Source organism: Heptranchias perlo, chromosome 11, assembly GCF_035084215.1.
Source record: "Heptranchias perlo isolate sHepPer1 chromosome 11, sHepPer1.hap1, whole genome shotgun sequence".
Taxonomy (NCBI): Eukaryota; Metazoa; Chordata; class Chondrichthyes; order Hexanchiformes; family Hexanchidae; genus Heptranchias; species Heptranchias perlo.
In genome coordinates, this window is record NC_090335.1 from 22,634,850 (window position 1) to 22,650,301 (window position 15,452).

The 15,452-nt window shown below is 44.2% G+C and overlaps 1 protein-coding gene across 1 annotated transcript in view; it reads right to left on the reverse strand.

Moving 5' to 3' along the window:
- Nucleotides 1–15,452, reverse strand: part of map3k15 (mitogen-activated protein kinase kinase kinase 15) — a 160,093-nt gene that overhangs the window by 36,538 nt on the left and 108,103 nt on the right. The window contains exons 16-18 of the mRNA XM_067992682.1: nt 3,765–3,901; nt 2,988–3,093; nt 91–248 (exon numbers count right to left, since the gene is read on the reverse strand). Of these exons, the coding sequence (XP_067848783.1) occupies nt 91–248; nt 2,988–3,093; nt 3,765–3,901 (401 nt within the window). The remainder of the gene's footprint in view (nt 1–90; nt 249–2,987; nt 3,094–3,764; nt 3,902–15,452) is intronic.

Sequence of the window (15,452 nt, forward strand, 5' to 3'; positions counted from 1 at the left end):
ATACTAAGGGTTGAGATAGAAATACTTGTGAGCCTTTAGCAAAAAGGTTGTGCTTTGTAACAGCAAGGAGAAATTTAAGAGCAATCTTACCTTAAACATGGCTACTTGGGGCTCCCTTAATTCATAGAATGGTGGCTTCCCAGTTGCCATTTCAATAATGGTACAGCCTAAAGACCAAATATCTGCTGGGGCACCATAGCCTCGAGGACCCTTGTCTAAAATCTCGGGAGCCATATATTGTAACGTTCCTAAAGAAGGTTTGAATTAGACAAAAAAGCCAATTAAAAACAGAAAGCCCCACAGTCAAGCACATCCAAATTCTTTTGTCACATTTTAGAAGTTGTAGGATACTATGCAATGTTTTAGGGTAGATTTAGTGTTGGTATCACAAGGTAGTGGCAAGCAGAGGGCAGCTGCTTTTCCTCTCGGGAAGGAGGAAGGGAAAATTACCAGGCATTTCACCAGCTCGAGGGACATAGTCAGAAGCCTGGGGATGGGATATCATTACCACCTTCTGTGATTGAAAGAGAGGAAAAGAAGATAAAAATAAACAGAAAAAGCAGAGAAATTAATTAAATAAACAGAATGCATAGTAAGACAACTAAAAATTGAGGACAAATTTAAATTGTAAACAAGCTGCAGGGGGGCGGAGGAGATAGATCTTGGCTTTGTGCGTTAGTGTAAAATGTGTGATAGTGAGTCAGCAGCCCATTTTACATCTCTCCCGATTTTTATTTCCATTGACTTCCTGGGGCCTCATCATAATAATTAGAGTGCGCTACGGACACCATTCAGGCACCACAACGTAGCTCGCTTGTCAGGGCTTTTCCAGTTTCGCCCCGTGCCGAGGCCCATGGGTAAGTCAGGGGGCTGGATGGGGGACGGGGTAAGGTGGGCCAGCAGCGGCCCACAGTTGCTTTGTGGAGTCACGAGGAGCACTCCAAAAATTACAAAAGTGTTCAACGTTTTTGGGCCTTTTTTGAGCGATCACCAGTGGTCCCTTTAAGAACCGCTGGGTAGGTTGCTCAGGACCCAGAAATGCCAGTCGGAACTTGAGCGTCGCATTTACCATACGGGTCGGAAATGAGCGCAGGAGTACTACGCTCATTTTAGGCAGCTGCCAGGGCCACCTAAAAAAAGGCCCTGACCAATTTAGCAGTGGGCCAAACGCCCATGCAGATGTTGCACAGGTCACTGCCTTGCCTATCGTCGCATCCGCTTTAGGCCCATAAAATGGGCCCAACAATGTCAAATATAGACCCTTGTATTCCTGCCTTCAAACACTTGACCTGCATAGCTTTCACTTTGCTGCATGTGCCCATCATTCACAGAGCAGTTGCTCTCCATTCTAAAGATAGATGTTATATAATTTGAGCTCCATTGAAACATGAGGGGAAGTTTTCTGCTTTGATGTTCCTGGCACATTCCAGGGTTACACATCAGGAAATTTCGCACCCCAACAGATGACTTTCCACCATTAGTTTTAATGGATGGAAACTCACAGCAGGGCTGCACAATTTTCCAATATGCTGGGAGTTCCAAAGCAGAAAATCGGCCCTATGATGCCAGTTGAGATTGACACGATTATTTTATATAACATACATTTAAAGGGGTTTGTTCCTCATGAAGGATTGAAAGAAAGAAAGACTTGCATTTATATAGTGTCCCTCATGACCTCAGGATATCCCAAAGCGCTTTACAGTCAATGAAGTACTTTTGAAGTGCAGTCACTGTTGTAATATGGGAATTGCAGCAGCCAATTTGCTCACAGCAAGGTCCCACAAACAGTAATGTGATAATGACAAGATCATCTGTTTTAGATGTTGAATGAGGGATAAATATTGGCCAGAACACCGGGAAGAACTCCCCTGCTCTTCTTCGAGATAGTGTCATGGGATCTTTTACCTCCACCTGAGAAGGCAGACAGGCCCTCGGTTTAATGTCTCTTCTGAAAAACAGCACCTCCGACAGTGCAGCACTCCCTCAGTACTGCACTGGAGTGTCAGCCTAGAATTTGTGTTCAAGTCTTTGGAGTGGGACACAAAGACGAGAGTGCTACGGCTGACAGGTAGAGGTTATATCCTTCCCCAAAAAGAAAGGGGCAAAGAAGGGTTGGACTAGTTGTTCCCAAGCTACTGTCAGACAATCTCTGAGCCACATTTTCGGAGTTGCATTGATGGTGTCTGGGAGCAGAGCCCCCTGATGTAGGATAATGGGAAAAACACCATCATTGTCATCAACCACTTGTCTGGTAGGCCCATCATGAGTTAGCAAGATGGTAAATTAACTATGGCCTCAGCCATTTTTATATTTGCTTTGGAAATAATCTTAGTAATGAAATTGGTGAATCTCATACTTCTTGTGTAGTTACTACAGACAAAAGAACACATGAAAATATGCAATGGGACAAGGCTATCAGTCCAGCAAACCCGGAGGAGGCCACCGTAGCCCTGTAATTGCAGGGATGAGCTCATTACCATAATCAGGGTGGCGGGCCGCACCTGTAAGGATGCTTCAGAGGTGCCCTCCCCATTCCATTGGCGGAAGTTGGAGCGGCACCCAACTGTGTCACTAGGGGCAACGCTGAGACCCAGGAAGGGCTGAAGACAATAGTAAGAAATTATTTCTACTGCTCATAAGGAAGCCAAATGCCACATTAAAAAAGGTAATCGATCCCTTGGGGCCTCTATTAGACTGCGAATGGAACTCATGCCATGAGTTCCATTCATGGCCAGATGAAGGCATATAGCTGGAAATCCTGCAATGGCCTAGGAACTCCCCCATAAGTGCCCCCAAGATGCTGGGGAGGGGGCAGATAATTCATCCGCTCCTCCCAAAGACTGGAATCTGGAAGGTGGAAATCCGGCCAATCCGGGTTCTGCTCCAAACTCCGGAGCCCTGGCAGGTGATGAACCCGCTTTCTCTCCTCTCCAGCTCCTGGAATTTTGAGGCCTAAGAATCTTAGGCCTTTGGGTCTGACCTCTTACCTGCAAATGTTTCAGTGCAAGGATTCACTCCTGCCAGTCGTTTGGACGTTCCAAAGTCCGAAATCTTCACCACTCCGCTGTACGTATTTACAAGAACATTGTCGCCCTGAAAGTAAAAAGATCTTCACAACTTCAAAAATAATCTGACGAAAATAGAAGAGGAATAGGTGGCCAGTATACTAGCCAAAAGAAAATTAGATATTCTTTTATTGCAGTCCTGTGCAAAAGAAATGGACAATGATATTTAAATATCAGATATTAAGATCATAGCAACATAGGAACAGGAGTAGGCCACTCAGCCCCTCGAGCCAGCTCCACCATTCAATTAGATCATGGCTGATCTGTATTTTAACTCCATTTACCCGCCTTAGCTCCATATCCCTTAATACCCTTACTTAACAAAAATCTATCGATCTCAGTCTTGAAAGCTCCAATTGTCCCAGCATCACAGAGGGAGTTCCAGATTTCTACTTTAGATATCAATTAACCATCATATGGGATCTCATTTTTTGCTTAAAACAGTTGGATTATCCAAGGCTGTTGTGTTGGTGATGCTTTAATGAGAACAATACTGTTTATATTCTGGGACCTCCAAAATAGCTTAGCTAGGAGCATGTGCATCTCTGAAGGACATTTCAGGCATGACACAATGTAATTTCCCCAATGACCCATCTTTTGTACATACAGCTCTATCTTTTACTTAAGTATTATCTTGGCAGTCCAATTTGAACTCAGAGTGACACGGCGCCCTTTCTCACACCAACTCAAGTCAGTCACCTTGATGTCTCTGTGTACAATCTGGTTCTCATGAAGATATCGGAGGCCCTCCAGTATCTGTCTGGTGTAAAACACAATGGTAGACACGTTATCTTTCAATGGACCCCACTTTGATCTGAGGAGTGCAGAAAGGCTCCCTGTAAAGAATAAAGATGTACGTTACGACCAAAGCTTAATTTGTGTATTTCATTGCAGCTCACCAACTGAAATCCACATCCAAGACCGTATGCTGAAGTGTTTTTTATGGTGCAACTTATGGTCCTGATAGATCCAGAGTACGTGCCTTTGGAATCAGTGCTCAAGGTCAAGCAGATCAATTCTCTTAGTCTTCAACTGTATCCTCATCCTTAAGGCAATAATAAATATCCCTTGGCACCATACCTCATGTGTGCTGAATGGGTAAAGTGGAATGCACTGATACCTCCCACTGTGGACCTGTTCTGAAATTCATAGGCATCTGTATGAAGGAGAAATATATTTGTCTAACTACCTCTGACTCATTCTATTGTTCTGATGACAGGTCATCGACCTGAAACGTTATCTCTTGTTTCTCGCTCCTCAGATGCTGTCTGACCTGCCAAATATTTCCAGCATTTTCTGTTTTTATTTGGGATTTCCAGCAGCCACAGTATTTTGTCCTTCTTTCATTCTATTGTCTATTGGGTCTATTCAAAAACATTTCTCCAGATCCACATACAGCTAAGTCTTTCAGCAGTACGAATCATCATATTACGGAACAGCCTGGAAACATCTCTCCAGCACTTTACACAGCTGAAAACTCCGTGGGCAATAGTATTGCTAGAACAGGCCATTACTCACTTGGACCGTCTTAGGGAAGATTTCGGGATAAAAATGAGCTGCCTTTTGAGAATAGTGTGAAAATTATCTCTATCAGCACCAGGTATATTTATATTTGGATCTGAATATTGCAGAATGGGAAATGGTCGAAAAAAATCAGCATCATTTTCATTTCAAAATAATTTTAAGCCAAAATGTATAGGATGGTTAGTACAATGTACACGAAGCCGACCTTGAAACATGAATTTGATATTTATATCGGATTGGGTAACTGTGTCTATTCTGGACTTTTCAACTGATCTTCATATTGAATTGGTCACAATTTTACTTTAATTATCATGTCCTCCACCACAGCTGTACATGTGTGATATACAAATAACGTACAAAAATATGGTAGTCCTGGCTTATTAATAGACAACATCACCAGACTTAAAGGGGCTCAATTTTAACTCGGCAAAACAGGGCGGTAAGGGCATCGAAATGGGGTCGGTAGAATTACTGCTCCATGAACACTGGTGTTCTGGCCACCGCCATTTTTGGTGGCCACAGCTCCCGCCTGAAGCAGGGGGCAGGCCCCTTACCCATGCACATCGAGGTCCTAATGGCGAATACTGGCATCGAGCGGTCTAAACAGAGGTCCTTGAAGGGTCCGCTGCTCAAGAAATCGGCACAAACATTTTTTACATTTTTAGTTGAGCCAGAAGGAACAAGAGTTCTCCTCCAGGCTCCCGCTGGTGGCTCAAGGCATGTCACCTTCGACCTCACTTCTCCCCCCCATCTCCTCCCTAACCACCTCTCTGCAGGCCTGGGGCCTCAAAAATCATGGTGGCGGAATGGGCAGCTGGTCGGCCGCCCAAAGGTCAAAATCTAATCGCAAGACTTTCCTCATGACACAGGAAAAACTGTGGAACAAATTGAACTGAACGAAGCAACATGTAACAAGTCTAATTTTTGTTATATTCTGCTCATAAATTCCAATTCAAATAAAGACTAACGTTTCTGATTACAAATTGCCCATGATTTGTTACACAAATGCAGTAAATATACAATGTCCCTTCTTTGTGAATCTTTGGAATTCTCTACCCCAGAGGGCCGTGGCTTCTCAGTCGTTGTGTATATTCAAGACTGAGATCGATAGATTTTTGGACCTAAGGGAATTAAGGGATATGGGGATAGGGCGGGAAAGTGGAGTTGAGGTGGAAGATCAGCCATGACCTTATTGAATGGTGGAGCAGGCTCTAGGGGCTGTATGGCCTACTCCTGCTCATATTTCTTATGTTCTTTAGAGTACACAATTAAAAGTACCATACAATTTACATTTGGAACTATATTTACTCATTACAAACAGCTTCCAGAACATGGCCAGGTTTCACAGTCAGCTTCAATTGAATTAAATTCTCTTCAATTATCACAGGAATGTAAGCATAAAACAGGGAAATATATTTAGCCCATTGAACCAATTCCTTCCAACTGACCATGCACTGAATCCCCCAAGGGAGCTGATTTACCACAGATATATCTTCCAGGAGGAGAAAACTCAAACTTCTTCTGGATGCCTAAAGATAACCAATCTCCAGGAGATGAGTCCATCGTATGGACCCTGACCAGGTGACATTCTGATAATCTCAACTGGACTTGGGCCCCAGTATTCCATATAGTGTTTGATTATCTGTGTCCACAACAACAACAACTTGCATTTATATAGCGCCTTTAACGTAGTAAAACACCCCAAGGCGTTTCACAGGAGGGTTATCAGACAAAAAAGTTGACCACGGACCACATAAAGAGATATTAGGAAATATGACCAAAAGCTTGATCAAAGAGGTAGGTTTTAAGGAGTGTCTTAAAGCCGGAGAGAGAGGCGGAGAGTTGGAGAGGTTTGGGGGGGATTCCAGAACTTAGGGCCTAGACTGCTGAAGGCACATACTTATATCCCTATCAACCTCAATCATTTTCACAGATATTCATCTAACTCAATATCAAAGAAGATAGTTGAGATTGTATTAACTACCTTTGATGACTAATTATCATTAGGGCAAGTAAAGTGTTGCGTGAAATAATTTCTTCCTGCTCACATCTGCTGAGAAACAGGCATGTTCATCTCCACCAAGAATTCTTAAGCAAAACTGCATTATATGGGAAGCAAATCACATTACACACAGCAAACGTAGAAATTCACAGGATGTTGCAGCATGCTATATCAATTATCTTAATGGCCAAGTCAGAAAATCCCACATTTGCAAATATTTGGTCACCCGTCTCTTTAAGCTCACCCCTGGAAATGGGCATCTTTAAAGTCTATATTGGTCTTTTCTCACTCTACGGAATCACACTTTCTTAATCCCTTGCCAGATTTTAAGGAGTAGAAAGGGGGGCTCTGTTATATTTGCCCCTCACTGTGGGAGACTGGACTGAGAATGGCCAGTAAAAACTGAACACCATCTCCACCTTCTCTCAACTTTTAAACATTCTCAAGTGCCATCCTTGGTCTTTTATAGGCTCACAAGAAACTGCACATTTTGACTTTAGATTTGAAATCATGAATAATTAAGGAGCTTAAAATACTATTAATTCTCTAGGAGATTATCATTTTAATTGTTTCCACAAAAGCCCTGAAAGGGTAGACAGGGCCTTGTTTTAACGTCTCATCCAAAAGACAATGCATCACTCCTTCAGTACTGCACAGAAGTGTCAGCCTAGGTTATATGATCAAGACACTAAAGTGGGACTTGAACTCGCAACCTTCTTATCAGAGGCAAGAGAGTGACCAACTGAGCCCAGGCTGACACCTATTCACAAGTTTATCTACCAGAAATTAATTACACACTCATCTCTTTTGTATTTGAAATGCTTGGAAGTGTAGGTAACCCTGACAGTACAAAGGAGCTGAATTATATTGGTAGGTGTATTTTCAAAAAAAAAGTTTTAAAGTCCCTTTTTAACTTTTTTATTAAATATCAGATGCTGCAGAAGAGTTTACTTGTTTGTTTAAATGAAAATGATTAACCACAGATTCAATAGTTAATAAGCAGCATTTCAGATCAACTGTGTGCATTAATATGTCTCCCTCAAATTCTGCAGCAGTATCTCAAATGATATTAGCAGCACTTGCTGATACATCACAAAAAAATGGAGGGACAATAAAAAAAATGTCAGCATTAATCCTAATTTTTTGCAGTGTTGTTATATTTTTAAAAGGGGATCTAATAGGGAAGATTCCTTCCTTAACTTTTCTTGTGCTATCTGACGCTGAATGATACAAGAATGTTCCATTCTCCAGCTGTGATATTCTTCATTTTGATAAAGAAAGAAAAAAGGTCACTGAACAAATAGCTAGCAGTCAGCTCGAGGCATTAGTTCAGTCTTGGGAGAGAGGGAGCCACTGACATTGATAAACCACTTAAGCTTTGCTCTTACGGTTTACAGCATTACTGGAGGCACTTAGTCAAATGACTGCCTAAATAACCCATTCTCAGTTACCTGTTGTCCGCTTTATAGACAATTGCAAACAGCGGCATGGCAACATCTACCATAGTTTTGAAAATCTTTCTCTTTTTGACATTTCAACTCTCTGAGATCTCTGTGCTCCTTCAATTCTAGCCTCTCGTAGCCCTGATTTTCATCGCTCCACCATTGGCGGCCGTGCCTTCAACTGCCTAGGCACAAAGCTCTGGAATTCCCTCCCTAAACCTCTGTGCCTCTCTACCTCTCTCTCCTCCTTTAAGTCACTTCTTAAAACCTACCTCTTTGACCAAACTTTTGCTCACCTATCCTAATATCTCTTTATGTGGCTTGTGTCAAATTTTGTCTGATAACGCTCCTGTGAAGCGCCTTGGGATGTTTTACTACATTAAAGGCGCCATATAAATGTAAGTCATTGTTGTTGTACTGAAATCTTTATGTGAAAGAGTGACATTTTCGAAAAGTTAATAAATAATTCCTGCAACTTGAAGGACAGTAGTTTAGGAAGCAGTCAATACATTTTGCTTTTCTTGTTGTCTTAAACAGTAACAAACTTTACCTAGTTTGCACCGTACACAATGTTAGCTATTTCTTTGAGACAAGGCCTTTGTCCAATTGTATCTTTGCAGGACAAAACTGACTTCAGTCATAGAACAAGGATTATTTATAGCACAAAAGAAAAATATAACCCTTTCCTTAATCCTCATCAAAATTCAGAAGAGAAAAGAATGGGAAATTTGATATATGGAGGAGAATTTAATTAAAACAATAAGAGCTACAACTCGTTATGAGTGCTGAAACAAATCTAGGAACTGAGTCATGCTTTGTTAATGCACAAAACCCCTTTTTGTCCAATTTTGAGATAGCCAAGCTAACAAGATATGCGGATCACAAAACTATTTTCTCACTATACTGGCAGTTAGTGGCTTGCATCTATGACTGTTTTTAAATGATTTCAAGTCAATTGGCACCAATTTTAACTCCACTCACCTGGTGGAAACCAGGTGGAGGTGGCAGTTAAAATGGAACGGGGGACTTACCTACTCCTTTCTCGCCTGATCTGACCACCTGCAAATTTAAATGGCAAGTGGTAAGGTTACCAGCCCCAAGCTTGTGGGGTCCTCTTTAAATATGCAAATCGGGCTACGATGATGTCATCAGGGTCTGATCTCCTACTTTAACCTGCGGCCTGAGTGGGAGAACAGTGGTGGCTTCTCAGCCAGGTCAAACCTGCCCGGAGGTGGATCGAGGGCTAAAAGATGCGCAGAAAGGTAAGTTTCACATTGGTTTTAGTTTCCCTCTGGGCCAGGAGGAGCAGGTATACTCCTTCGGGCCCCACAAGGAAACATTGGACCTTTCTTGCCCCGGGCTTCCACCCCTTCCCCGATTACCCATGGACCCCCACCCCCCCACCACCACTTAGTGACTGCCAGGGACTGTTCCCGCGAGTCCCTGGGGGCAGCCACATGCAGCCCAAATTCCAGCTCTTGTCCACCGGCCAGGCAGTGATTCCTGCCAGGTCCGGGTGGGAGTCAGGGCCTGAATATTAAAATGAGGCCGGGAGTTATAATCTCTCCAGGCCTCGACATGTGAGCTTGTTGCTCGCCCCAAACCCCCGCACAGACCAACCCCGTCCCACGATAAAATCGGGGCCAATGATTTTACTTAGCTGGGGCGCGGGGTGTAGGCGGGAGAATCTATCGGAGCTTTTGCCCAGCATGGCCTTTACTGCTTCTTTATAGTTGATGAGACTTTTTTCTTTAATTTGGTCATCAAACAATGGTGCATGAAATAAAAGACCAACTCACTTTCTATGTTTTGCTATTGCTGTATTATATAATAAACCTTCAACTGTTCCTGTATACAAATCTAGTTATCCACACCAGTCTTTTTAATATGGGCTGAGGGCTGAGCAGTAACCCTGGCAGGAGTTTGCAATTGTATACAGTTTTCCTGCTTGTTCATATGTAAAGGTAAACTGTGCCTCCAATATTATCAATGTCCAAAAGCAACCAGGCAGTCGGGAGTCCATGATCTGAGGGTACAAAGTCAAGTCATTCAGTGACAATTTTCCTACTCCTATCTGTGCTGAGTTTTACACCATGCACTATGGTGAAGTGATCTACACACTATCATTGGGACACACTTAAGAGGACACAAGCCTTGGCCTGGAAAGCATGTCAGTGATCTGCACCACAGAGAACATAATATAAGAAGCCTTCGGAAACCCAGAGGTAACAACCTCCAGGATACTCCTCATTGCAACTGCCACCTTACAGAAACATCCCAGTGGATTGGGTAGTGCTGATGTCATGCCTTTTGGTTACAAATGATAATCCCATCTTCCAAGGAATTGAGATAGAATTACACACACATCTAGATTTGTAACTCTAAGCTCACTGTTTGGGGAAGTGTCCTAATGCTGTTGGCATTCCTCCATCAAATTCTTCAGTGCAGCAGTCATGGAACCCGGGTCATGCAGGATCGGAGCAGAAGGTGCGAGTGTAACTGAGCTACATGGCTTCAGTTATCAAAATACAGCTGATGAGCATTCTGCCCAGGACAACATTTACCACAACCCATGTTTCCTAATATAAAGAACTGATTGGTATTGAAGTCCAGCAACCTGTCATCAATAATGGAAGTTATGTGTTTATTGCTACGTTCAAGATAACAACTCAACTTGGCATTTGATACTTCTCAAGTACATGTACCAATAAATTTGTAACTGATGCAACATGAAAAACATGAGTGGAAGCCAAGATAGATTACTCCTTTTTGCCAACGTCCAGAATGAAAATTCCTGTCAAAATTGTTAACCCTAGCCTTTGCCTGAAGGCATCCCATGAACCCTTATCTGGATTGACTTTGGGATTTCTCCTCCAATTGGTTTGTTTTGTGCCTCTTTGACTTACCCATGAATACTTCATATTAGTCACTGATATAAGGAACTCAACTAATGCATCAGTTCCAGTTGAAGCAAAAAAAGGACAAGTGGGATGATTTAAAGACCGTATATTATTGGCCGTAATGAAGGTCACTGCTTCAGCATGCCTACACGTTACTTTCTAAAACTTCTCGTGTTGATGTTTATTAAAATTTCTCCGGAAGCTCTACCAGAATTAGCACACTGCAAAACTATGAGGAAGTCAAAGAGAAGATAACAGCAGCAATCATCAGTGGCATGAAAAACCTTCCTGCTTCACTTGTAAGTCTTAAAAGCAGAACTTGGCTACTCCCCCAACAATGTTTTCATATTCGGAGCAAAAACACTGATGTCAAAAGTTATCTAAATTCATTTCCACAGTTTGAAAGTGCACAGGGAATTATTTAGGGTTTCTTTCTCTTATTTTTCAAGCAGCATAAATGTGACAGTTGTTGACAAATGGACAACAAGAATGGATGAGAAAGGGCAGGTGGGAGCTATATTGGGCTGAGCAATGGAAAGGCACATAGCAGGATGACAACATGTTATCAGACCAGCACCTGCTCAAACAGGCCTCTGTGGAATGTTTTGACTTCATAACATTACCCATTCCGTGTGGAGGAGAGGAAATAAAAAAGTAATGATAAATCTTTTTATGTTTATGAGTAATAAATAAAACAGAATGCTAGCCTTAAAGTTGATGTTGATTTGTGTCATGACGTTTTGTAGTACAACAGGTTACAACTCACTGAATTCTTTCCAACATATTCACTCACTGTCCAGAGGCCCTCCATGTTAAGCCTGGATTCATGGAGGTGGGGAGGGGGGTGAAACTGGCCTTTGCCAGTAGCGCAAAATCGGCTCACAGCCAACTGGTAGGCCACTTTACACCTTGTTTTTTTTTTCCAAGTCAATGGTAAACAAAAATGGGCTGCCGATTGGTAGCGAGCTGGTTTCGCACTACTGACTTCCAATTTCATCGCCCTCCCCTATGCTGTTTATCCCCACTCACCCCAGCCATCGGTCAGTAATGGTCTGCGTCCAGAAAGCTTTACAGCCGATATCCCCAGCACAATCTGAATCTCAAAACATACAAACACAGAGACTGTTTTCAAACCAAACATTGATCGCAGCTCCTTTTCTTTCCAAAAATAAAGCTGTGTCTCTTTTCACATTTTGTTTGATCAGAAGAACTTTGCAGCGTTTTAAAGCCAAAGTGTTGAAGTGTGAAAAAAGGGGCTACTCTGAAAAATAACTGTAGCCCTATATTTCATGGGCTGGCAAATGTTTTCCTTCCATTCAAAATACTGCAGACATATTTTTTGCCTCCCCTCGTGTTTTAGTTCCCCTGGCGACGCAGTTGTTAAAACTACCACATTATATGGTACTGAGCCATACAAATTAGAAAGGTCCCAGGTTCAGATTCTAGTCTGCGCTGAGTTACCTAGACTGGTGGTCAGATTGTTACAAATGGTTTCGGTGCCACTGGACTAGGAAGGGATAAAAATCAGCCAAGGTTCCAACTCCTGATTGCCATATAATAAGGCCCGCTAGAAAGGGCACATGTGTATACACTGGATGTGGGCAAGACCAGGTTCAGCTGTGATGCCTTGCAGGTGAAATAACCTGCTATCACCGTCTAGGCCCACACTATTTGGTCACGGTACTGAGGGTCAGCTGACATCCATGGAACTGTAGTCTACCAGGAATCAAAACATTCAGGAGAGGAGGCTAGAAAATTGGAGGGGGCAAAAAGAATGTAAATTAAAAAAAACACTTCTACATTATTTAAATTTCTAAGAAGTCAGATTGCAATAGCGCCAAAAAAATGTATATTTCCTGTGTATCTGATGCAAATCCCGAGCAATTATGACATAGAATCATAGAAAGTTACAGCACAGAAGGAGGCCATTCGGCCCATCATGTCCGTGCCGGCCGATAAAGAGCTATCCAGCTTAATCCCACTTTCCAGCACTTGGTCCGTAGCCCTATAGGTTACAGCACTTCAAGTGCACATCCAAGTACTTTTTAAATGAGTTGAGGGTTTCAGGCAGTGAGTTCCAGACCCCCACCTACCTCTGGGTGAAAAAAATTCTCCTCAGCTCCCCTCTAATCCTTCTACCAATTACTTTAAATCTATGCCCCCTGGTCACTGACCCCTCTGCTAAGGGAATAGGTCCTCCCTCGCCACTCTATTTGGTGCCATCATAATTTTCTATACCTCATTTAAATGTTCTCTCAACCTCCTTTGTTCCAAAGAAAACAACCCCAGCCTAGCCAATCTTTTCTCACAGCTAAAATTCTCCAGCCGTGGCAACATCCTCGTGAATCTCCTCTGTACCCTTTCTAGTGCAATCACAGTACCCAAGCTGTGGCCTAACCAATGTTTTATACAGTGCTAGCATAACCTCCCTGCTCTTATATTCTATGGGCCCGATATTACCATGGCGGCGGGTTCGCGGCGGGGGGCTATTGGGCGCGTGGGTAATGTGCCCGGTGAAATCAGTCTGCCCCGCGCGCAATCGCAGCCTAATTGGATCCACTTACCTGGTCTTCCGGGTTCCCCACTGCTGATCTGCACATCGGGCGGATTGCGCATGCGCAGTAAGGTCTGTCAGCTGGAGGAGCTCTATTTAAAGGGGCAGTCCTCCACTGACAGATGCTGCAAGAAATAGGAAAAATTACAGCATGGAGCAGCCCAGGGGGAAGGCTGCTCCCAGGTTTAATGATGCCTCACTCCAGGTATCATTAGATGGGGTGAGGAGGAGGGGGAGGATAGAGATCTTCTCCCCAGCAGGCGGGAGGAAGCGGCCTGCCTCTGCCACCAAGAAGGCCTGGCTCGAGGTGGCAGAGGAGGTCACCTGCACCACCAACATATCACGCACCTGCATACAGTGCAGGAGGCGCTTCAATGACCTCAGTAGATCAGCCAAAGTGAGTACACTTACTCATTCCCCTACACTCCGTCTGCTACATCACCGCCCCCACCCCACATCTCCTTCTGCGCTGCCAACACTACTCTGTCACATCACCCCTCACACCCACTCAAACCTCATCCTCATCTTACCTGCACCTACTCACCTCGCCAGTACTCATCCCGCCACTACCACTCAACCCAATCCTCATACAATCTCATGGCTCTATCTCATACTCACCCTCTCATGCATCTCTTTCACGGTCAGCCTCACTCAACCTGCCACTACCTGTGCTGCAGCCACAGGGCATGCATCACGTATGTGCAGTAGGAAGCATAAGGCAAACGTGTCGTGAGCATGAAGGGGCTGCACAAGGGTGTTTGAGGGTTTGTCATGGTTTTTACTTATATTTAATTTCTAAGCAACTCACATTACATATTATATTGGCACCACTACTGTCATGTCTTTGCGAATCTTGTCTGGTTTGTGCAATAATGCCCTTTCCTGAGGATCACAATGAAGACCCACACCTGATGCCACCCATTGTGTCACTGCAGAGTGGGTGTAGGTGTATTTGCAGGGCTCTTTTGTGCAGACGACTGAGAGACGTCGGCGATGTCCCCGGTGGCACCCTGGAAGGATGCGGAGGAGAAGTTGTTGAGGGCAATGGTGACTTTGACAGCGACAGCTAAGAAGATGGTGCTCGGGCCAACCGGGAGCAGCTCGGCATGAAGGAGGCTGCAGATATCCACGACTACATGTCGAGTGACTCTGAGCCTCCGTGTGCACTGTTGCTCAGAGAGGTCCAGGAAGCTGAGCCTCGGTCTGTGGACCCTGTGGCGAGGGTAGTGCCCTCTGCGACGCATCTCTCTCTGCCATTGCCCTCCCTCCTGCTGTGCAGGTGGATGTGTCACAGCACTGTGTTGTGGAACTCCACGTGTCAGAGGTGGATGGCGTGGCCGGCGAGGCTGGTGATGCTGTTCGCCTCCGAGGAGGTCATGACTGCAGCTACGGCCCCCATCCGGAAGGTGTACATCTGAGGGGGTCCGCAAGGTAGGTACGCAAGCTAAGTGTGTAAGTTGGTGAATTTTGTCGTTAGGTGGAGGGTGGTGAAGGCCAAACTTTGTCCAAAGTGACAGAGTGGCCTCCTGCAATAAGTGAGGGTCTCCCCCCTCACCTGTCAAATGGACCTTTGCAGCTGCCACAGGCTGGTGGCTGCAACACGTCCATTTGAACTGGGAGTGTTTCCCCAGTACGGGAAACAGTCCCAATTGTTTGCAAAATCCCAACCCTCCTGAAATATCACGTTACTCAGGTCTCTAAATGACCTGAAATACCTAGATAAATACCTTAAGTGGCACCCCGCTGGCTTTAAATGCCGGCGGGAGTCCCACATGCGGGGGCTGCGCGCATGTCAGCGTGTCAGTGGGGAACCTGGAAATGAGGCGGGTTGGAGCCAGGCTCCCGACCCGCCCTGGGAATCCTCGATTTTCGTTGCCCCCCCGCCACAAAAGCACCCGATTGCGGGTGCTAAAATCGAGCCCTATGTCTCGGCTAATGAAGGAAAGTATCCTGTATATCTTTTTA